At 30.3% G+C, this 9,666-nt stretch overlaps 1 protein-coding gene across 1 annotated transcript in view; it reads left to right on the top strand.

The window, feature by feature from the left end:
- The first annotated feature begins 249 nt into the window (after positions 1-249).
- The window catches only part of LOC130899320 (fizzy-related protein homolog), a 52,345-nt gene continuing 42,928 nt past the window's right edge, over positions 250-9,666 (top strand). Inside the window, exon 1 of the mRNA XM_057809190.1 lies at positions 250-1,111. Within this exon, the coding sequence (XP_057665173.1) occupies positions 752-1,111 (360 nt within the window). The 5' untranslated portion in view covers positions 250-751. The remainder of the gene's footprint in view (positions 1,112-9,666) is intronic.

Raw genomic sequence — 9,666 nt, 5'->3', positions numbered from 1 at the left:
ACTGTCGGTCACATATTTAAAATATCTAATATTTTTTTGTATTTAATATAAATCTAATTAATATCCTCTACACATATAAAAATTGTTAATCATCTTTATTCAAAAATAATATTGGTAGCATGTAAATAATTTTATCGTATTTTAGATAATTAAGTTATTAAGAAATTTTAAACCATAGAATAAAACTGTAAAGGATGCTCTTCAGTGCCATTGGGCGAATTGTAGAGTTGGGAGTGGGGGTTGGTTATTAAGAAATTGATTGGTTGGGTTTTGTTAATGTCTATGTTTGGGTCGTTAAAATCAATAAATTGGGCCTCCCTTAAAATTAAAGAATACACACAGTTTAAATACCATTTTATTGGTGGGGAACACAATCAAGTTATGAATGCTTATCAAAAGTAGTTATAATAGGTACTTTCTGTTAATAAGTTGTTCTAGTTGTTAGTGTTTAGAGTGGATATTGTGTTGTACAGTGATAACTTAACTTGACTCAAATTAGAAGTAACTAAATCTTTTATATATACCATTTCAAAAATGATTCAATCCACATCCAATTCTATATGCACATTCTGATTCACGAACATTATTTACCAATAAATATTTAGAGCCTAGGTGCATTGCAATTGATCAACATGACATTTGAACTGTGTACATTAACATGATATTAACATAAATACTATATATCTCTTATACAAATTTTATACTTGGAAATTTTGAATACACTCAGTGCATAAGAACTTTTTATAACAAGATGTTCACCAATATTGACGAAAGAATATTCAGACAATCTAAACTGGCAGTGGCTAGAAATTTATTCGATGTAGAAGTGCCTCACAGACTAGGAAGTTATGACAGGTTTATTCCATATAGAGCGAATAATAATTGGGAAACTACATTTGCTACTATACCAGATCCGAGCAAGAACATTCAGACGGGCAAAAAAGCAAGAGAAACTGGAGAAAATGTCAGAGACAGTTCAGTGTATAATATTTTGTTGAGAAACGAACTACTCGGTGAAAATATAGAAGATGTGAAGTCACAGTGTGATGAAAGACAAGCGTTAACTCCTGTGAAGAGTAGGAAACTTTTTAAATATGGTACTCCAACAAAGGTAAGATGAATATTTTTTATAAAAGTTTCAAAATAAAATTCAATTATAGAAAATTATTTTTCAATTTATGGAATTGAGTAATGATATTTTAGTGAATAGGAAAAGCAATATTTCAAGTAGTTCACTTCAAGTTACAATTATTTGCATAATTTTAGTTTTTAATTGATTGTAGTTATTGTATATTACAGAATGACAAATTATAGAGGTTAATTTTAGAAGTCTATGAGGTATATAAATAACCTAGGTTGCTGACCCCCTACTGAGTAATTTTTCATTTATTATTTTAGAGAAATAATTTATTCAATTATATTCTCAAAAATAAATTTGATGGAAAATTACATTAAATCCTTGTTGATTCCCTATTATTCAGAACAATTTTCTAATGGCAGATTTGTGATGAACATGTCAAAAATTTATTGTTGTCGTAATTTTGAAATATATTTGTGTTTATTTAATATATTACTACATCGAAACATCATTTTACAATTTTATAAGTAGTAATTAAACACAAGAGTTTCAGATAAGGAAAAATTTTATCTTTGTTTAGTCAATTTAAGTATATTAGTCTTGATAGTACTGGTTTTTTCAAGTATGAACATTCTATTTTCAGTACTTTCTATTTTTTTGTAATTGATTTTTACTACAAATTAACAATTTCTCACATCCTAGTTTTACTCTACAAATATTACTGTGTCCACTAATATCTTTCATTGTTTTAATGCATTACCGAAGGAAATAGCATATTTGATTATTTGTCATTGTATAGCAGTTTTTGAACTTTAAATTATTCTATTCGTACCAATGTCGTTATTATTTGCAAATTGATTTTCTGCGAAACTTGATTCATGTTTGGAGTCGATTTTCTTTAATGGTTGCAATTTTTTTCATAAAATTATAATATGTTACATCATTTGCATACTATGCTATTTTTAACTTGCAAAATCCCAGGATCTGTTTCATTAGATTCAATGTAAAATTTTTAAATTCCTAAATAATATAGAATTTTTCACAATATAAGAAAGTGACTAACCTCCACTTAATATATGATATGAAATAAATACACTGCCCTTATATTTATACATGACCCTAAAAGTGTTTTATTATGTATGGTCCTGATGCGTTTGTCTGTGTCAGTTCATTTCGAGCCATGAAACAGTGTATTAAAATCAAATGAATTTTATAGAATTCAAATTTCTCTTAAACCATAAGGAAAATACCAGCTATTGTAACATAATAGTGCTGTACAATGCCCTCTCAATAAATAGTCATAATTTTAATACTTTTGGGAATTATCAAATTTTATATAGGTTTCTGTAGTAAAGGCACTTTCTTAGATTGTGAAAAATTCTACATCACTAATTAATAAATGATACTTTTCAAAGTGTTAGAATGACTAATCATCATAGTTAAATATTTATGATTTTTTTCAGTGTATATTTAATCTTAATTCGAATTTAATAGCAACTATTCTTAATCACATCAACAACTGTCAACAGGAGTATTGAATTATTTATTCTCATTTATTGACAATGAATTAAATTGATAAATAACTATTTGTGTTTAATGGTTCTAAAGGTATTTAGGGTATTATTTAAAATAATCTAAAATATTGATGGAGATTTTTGAGAGTTTGTCTTGAAATCTATTAGAAAATTTTCATAAAACTGGCAGTAAATGTTGAAGACATCATTCTACGAATGGAAAGACTTAGGGTTGTGTTGACGATCCAGTTGTGCCGTTCTAGATTGTTTGATAATGGAAATTATTCGCATTTCTTATATTTTTACTTACCACCAGCAATTTTCATAAAGATAGGTATTAATATATCTAACCTGTAAGTTTAGGTGAGGTAATACCATACCTAATTCAATGATCGGCAAACTTATTAGCCAAAAAGCCAAATATGAACATTACAACAATTTAAAAAAAAAATTGGAGCCCACTATAAAACTAAATTAAATCTATACATTTATATATAATTGAATTGCTATTCATTAGTCTCGCTAAAACTCGAGAACGGCCGGACGGATTTGTCTTATTTTCCTCTTGAATTATTTGTGGAAGTCCAGAGAAGGTTTAAAAGGTGAATAAATATGAAAATGCTCGGACTTAAATAAAAACAACGGTTAATTCACGTCTAATTATGTCGTTCCTTATTTTATCGAGTCTCTTCAACCCCTCTATTTTCCTCTATCTAACCTAACCATAGATCAGCATTGGTAGTAGTACTGATTCGTAAATTCTTGTTTTTATACGTTCTATTATCTTTTCTTTTGCTAAAGAATACTCTGAATAGGATTACATATGTAGATATTGTCTTATTTACACTTTTGGCTATCTCTTCGTCAATTCTTTCGTCTTACGATTGTCCTTACATACTTCAGCCTATTAACGCTCTTCTTTTCTAGTTGTTGTATTTATACATTCATTTTTTCTGGTTTGTTTGATATTTTCATTATTTCTGTCTTTTGTATATTCATCTGCAGTTGGTATCACTTCATTTCAGCTTCAATTCATTACTCCAATTAGAGATATTCATTACAAATACGTTAATACTTGCTATCTCATTAATGACGAGACTTATCAGACATGTTTATAAAGAAATTTTGACTTAAATTTTCTTGAAATTGAATGAAAAACGTTATAATCAAGTCCAGTTTTAATTATGTACTCTTCTGCCTAAATCCTTGCTTTGTTTTGTTTGATTGTTATTGTTCATAAATTTGAATGCAGCATTTTCTTTTTGGACTGATTAAAAATATTTTACTATGTATTTATTCAAAAAAAAAAACAGTGTTGTTCTTGAAAAAGCAATGACAAATTAAAAGTAACTTCCTACGCACACGCGCAGAAATACGCATACGCACACGCACTCCCAAACATGAATAATTGTGTTCATCATTATTTTTATAAGTAATGCACTGAATTCTTTTGTCTGTATAAACTCCCACAAGTAAATTGGATCGATTGGAGACAGAATAAAAATATATCATAGCAGGAATAATATTATGTAAGCAGTTACGATAAAGGTATATGTTTAAAAATGGAAACGAGCAATGTGGTTAATTAAAAATTAATAGCCTGTAAAGAGGGGGGAAATATTCAGTTGGTTAGACTATTCTTCTTTCCTCTATAACTTATCCTTTGTTTATATAATTATTCAGTTATCAAATATTATGGAACTGTTCTGACTGTGTTGACTATAAAAGTTACAAAATTTTTGTTTTCTTTCCCAATTTTGAAATGAGATTTTATCACTTTAAATCTAACTAATTTTGAACCAATTATGAATTTTTTGACAGTGCTTTTTCAGCAAATGATTCGTTTTGTAAATCTACACTATTACTATCAAAAGTTAAAGTTAAATTACAAAACAATACACTTTAACAATTTTTTCTTTCCTGTGAGACGCAAGACCACACAAATTGAGACTTGTAAGTTTTACAATAGGTAAAACCAAGGAACTATAGGTTGAAACTCGTGCTTTAATCGGAGGTCTTCATAGTCTAGGTAAAAGTAACCGTACCACTAGGAGCTTTGGCACTAGAAAACGTCCAGGGCGATAAACGTGATCGACGACTCACGGGTCCAGAGTACAGTGACAAGGAATTGAGAGAACACGTCAATATAAAATTTATAGGTTGCAGTGGACTAAAGAACATGAAAGTTAGACGCGTGAAGAATGGGAGAGAGTTTTATTCAGTGATGAGTTAAGAGTTTGAAGTTTTTGGATCTAAAGAAGGTTTGTGCGCAGGTCAAAAGAGAACGGGGAAAGGCGACTGGAGACCTGGTAAAAATTGAGGGGATTTCGAGGAAAAAAGGCTATAAAAACGATCCCAAGCATTTCTCGAAGTTGTGCAAAGAGTATTTGAAAGAACGAGAAAAGGAAGAATATACTGAAAGTAATGATTTGGCCTTCACAGACGCCCGATCTCAAGTTGTTGTGGGATTGATTGGATATGGATGGAAAATGTTACAGACAATGCCAAAATTCTGCACTGAAATAATAAAAGCTAAAGGGGGTTACATCGATGAATCAAAAATTTAAATATGTTATAATTACAGACTGTTATTAGTATATTCATGCAAAGTATAGGGTGAGTAAAAACTTTTCACCGGTTATATGAATATTTTTGTTGCACTAGACTAAGGCAGGATCATCGAAGAGTACGAAGATCCTTTCTTCGTAAGTTTCATAACTTTATGTTTATTGATGACCACAAAAATGATATTTGAAGGTCTAGTTGCTATAAATTATATCTTTTTGTAAATTCGTATAACACACTTTTGTTTGTTTAATATGTACCCTCGCTTCCTTGCTATGTACGCATCAATAATTTCATTAAAATTTTTTTAATATGTAATTTACACATTATCATTAATTATAAATATCATGAGCATGGAAAGTTGAAAAAATAATCTAAATATTTACAAATCTTCAAATATTTGGTCACTTCCTTCTATTCTATTGCTTCAACTTTTCTGTTTGTCAAGGTTTATACAATATTTACATGATATTGAAAAACTTTTACACCCATAAATATATAACGTATCCTTTTATATTAGAAGGCTGCTTTTTTGGATAAAGCTTTGACAAAATTATTCAATCCAAATCCCCCTACACATTCAAAGTAATTTTTTTTATTTAAAAACATCAAAAAATCGTGTCGTTGTAACAAATCTAGATGAAGGTTAATTCGCGATAGATTCTCAACTATTTTCTACGAGGGTAGGCTGAAAAGTTTGGGATTTAACATATAAATGAAATAGTTTTTTCTTCAAAATCGGCGTTTACGTATGCTACAACTTCTTTTTTTGACGAAAATCTTTGTTCTCCAAGCCAAATTTTTAGGTTACTGAAACAGGAAAAAGTCTGCTGGGTGGGATTCGTTAAGCCTTTTCATGATTGTTTTTGAAAATAATCGTAATATTTGATTATTACTCGGAAATGAGGTCTACTTCATTTCTGGTCATAAAAAATCGAAAAGTTGATATTTTAAAATATTTTTTTTTCATTTTGATTTTTTTGGTACATTGAACATACCATAAATTCCCTGATTTGAGTCGTGTTTTTCCGGAAAGTACGGACCAAACAAATAAATAAATTTCAAAAATTATTGAAAATATCAATTTTCCGATTTTTTATAACCAAAAATAGGGTGGGCCCGTCTTTCATTATTGTTGAAATATGTCACTGGTTATTCGTTGAAACTGACAAACTTTTATGAAAAATGACAAAAGTAAAAAAAGTTTTAGAAATAAATTATCTATGGTATAAAAATGACTTTTTTATAAATATTTTTTTTTTCCAAAATTTTGTTTGTTGGACCAGGTACTTGCAGGATCTTACCCGTATTTATATACGAAAGAAAACTCATTAATAACCAATTAATTGTTTCGCAAATTATTTAATTATATAATATTCACAATCTGGAAACATTTCATTAAGGTGTAATTAGAAAACATAAACTTCATTAAGTAGGGCAATGGCATTTAACAATTTATGACAATAATTGTTAAGATAATGAAAATACAATGTATTATCGACTTTAGTATGCGTCTATTGTAAACGGGGCTATCCACATTAATTCGGTAGTAGTCTAATGATAGAATAACTCAATTTGACATTATTTAAAACGGTACCTAGTTTGCGAACAATTACCAAATCATTAGCACCGCATAATTAACGAAATGGTTTTAAGTCAAACGAGGGCTTTCACATTTTTTAAATACAACAACAAGTTCAAAGAACGCTGCTTATGGAACTGAAGTCCATTGAAAACTTGTATTTATCAAAGTCACAATTTTTTTTCTGATGCATAAGGGATGGTATGGAAAGCTTAAAACCGAGTTTATGAGGTTGCCACCCTTGTTTTTTTGGCTACAAATTTGCTATTTTGGCTTTTTTCGAAAAAAAGCTAACAAAAAACGATAAATATTGAAAAACAGCGCTTTCTTTGGGTCGGTGTAACTCTATATATTTTTCAGAAAAATTTGTTCAGATAAGTTGTTTGGCGCGTTCTAACACGGACAAATTTCACCCTTCATCTTTTCAATTTCGTTTTTTTAGAGGATTTTACATTGGATTATAGATTAAAATATCAGAGTACGTAATATACTGAAAAATGTATTGAAAATCGTTTTTCCATTTTAACCAGAAAACAATCAAACGCATAAAGAAGTATTGAAATCGAGTTTGTGAGGCTAAGAAATTGATTCTCCACAAATTTGCTCTCTTGACTTTTTTTCCTTAAATCTACAAAAAACAAAAAAATTGAAGAAATATCACTTTAAATCGCACTTAAACTGAACTTTGGAAATCGACATTATTCATGAGACACCCTCTATATTACCGAGGATTCTTCAAATGTTAGAGATAAAGAAGGTTGATACGAATTCTACTAAAAAATTTGCTTGTTTTGATTGATAAATTAATAAAATGCCATAATCAATGAACGTCGTATTTATTTAATGTCGTAATCGATTTTCAGTTTTGCCGATTTTCTAAAGATAAGTATTAATTTTTTACAAATCATCGAAATTTTTCACTTTTCTCAAAAAGTGAGTTTGTTATGTGCTATAAATACAAACATAGCTGTTTCCATTTAATTGTATCACCTTTTATGCCTTCTTTTTTCATTATATGTGTAATATTATGTTTAATTATCAACTTCTTGTTGAAATTTAACGGTTACCTTCGTAAAAATGATATTTCGGTATGAATGAGTAATGTAATAACGTTCATGTTCTAATCTAGTAATTACAATAAAAAAAATGATTCATGACGCTGTTAAAAGTACAACTAAATAAATTAATTTAATTCCGCAAGGTGATCCAGCATTTTAAATAAGAAATTTTCACAAAAAAATATCTCAAAAGTACAAGCTAATTATTTTGGAATTTTTCTTAAAAAATATTGTTTTTTACTCTTACAATGATTTAATGTTGTCCGTTCGTTTACGAATAAAAATTGCAACACATTTTTCAAAATAGTTCGCTTATGATTTATGAAAATAACATTTTTCGCATGAGGGAAGGAAAATCTTTCAAAAAAAAACTGAAAAACCAGTTATTGTCTATAAGTGGGGAATTTTTAATCGAAAAACCTCTGTTTAGTCCTTAAAACCGTTGTACCATTTAAACGTTGCTCCCCTTTCCACTATATGCAACTAAACCTTTAAGTTACGTTCCTCCTTTATTGCCAACACAAACCTTGTTATTTCTGTACAAGTCCCAGAAGTACCTGGCCTGATCTAGAGATGGCGTACACAATCTTTATTGCATATGTTTCAAATTTGAAGACACCACGTTGTTTAGTATTTTTTTGGTTTTGGCAGCCATCAATAGTGAATGTTTTTGGATTTGTAAAAATGGAAAAAAAATAGTCATCGTTATGTGATACAATACTTTTATTTGAAAGGCATTAGCTCAACCAATTTGAAAGATGAACTCTACTCTGGCTGAGGCTGCTTCTTCGTTATCAACAGTAAAATATTGAGTAGCAGAATTTAAGCGAGGCCGCATAACCTGCAAAGACCAGCATCGCAGTAGTCGACCAAATGAGGCGAGGACTCCAAAAATGTTGAAGAGAATCCACAAAGCGGTACTGGATGATCGTCGACTAGCAGACAAAGTAGGCATTCCAAAAAGTGTGGTACATCGAATATCAACTGAAAATTTGGACTTGAGAAAACTGTGTGCCAAATGGGTGCCGCGTTTGCTCAGAATGGAACAAAAACAGCTTCGTGAAGATGTTTCCATCGAGTGTTTGGCAATGTTTCACTGAAATATAGTCGTTTCATAACCGTGAATGAAAAGTGAGTGCATCACTTCTGACCTGAAACAAAAGAACAATCAAAACAATGGGCTCAAAAGGGCGAATCGGCTCCAAAAAAGGCATAGACCGTTCCACCTACAGGCAAGGTCATGGCATCAGTTCACTATCTTAAAAAAGGAAAAACTATAAACGGCGAATTTATTGGCTCCACTCTTTTTTACAAATATTCCAAATTTGTGAAGTAGGACGCTGCTTTCTGTTTTCCCTGTCCAATTTGTCACCCAACAACTCAATCATTACTTTCATTACATTCTTCCTTCCTAACTCTTTTAAATACTCTTTGCACACTTTTTCCTTCAATATTTTTTATCTCTTCAATGGTTACCAGGTCTCGCCCTTCTTCCAACACATCCTCAAACCATCACCGAGCCCCCGTCATCTTTTACAGTTGGGATTCTTGCGTCTCACGGGGCTAACTGGGACTAAACTACAATCATAAACACCGAAGAAATAATTCACAGTTGAAGAATAATAAACAAGTCAGCCGCACGTGCAAGTTTTAGTTTTAGATCTGCCCGTGGCACTATTGAACAGGTACATAGAATAGTGAAAAAGATATATTTAGCTCTGGAAAGCTCGGCGGCTTTCCTGGACGTCAGCTAAGCGTTCGATGGAGTCTCAGGCCTTATATATAAACTTAGAAAACAGTTACCACTTTCCTATCCTAAAATCCTATTTAAGGGAGACACTTTTTGGTGAAACAGATGAATTCAATCAA

This window comes from Diorhabda carinulata, chromosome 11 (genome assembly GCF_026250575.1).
Source record: "Diorhabda carinulata isolate Delta chromosome 11, icDioCari1.1, whole genome shotgun sequence".
NCBI classification, from domain to species: Eukaryota; Metazoa; Arthropoda; class Insecta; order Coleoptera; family Chrysomelidae; genus Diorhabda; species Diorhabda carinulata.
Note: the sequence above shows the minus strand (reverse complement) of the source record. Positions and strands in the feature narration are given on the sequence as shown.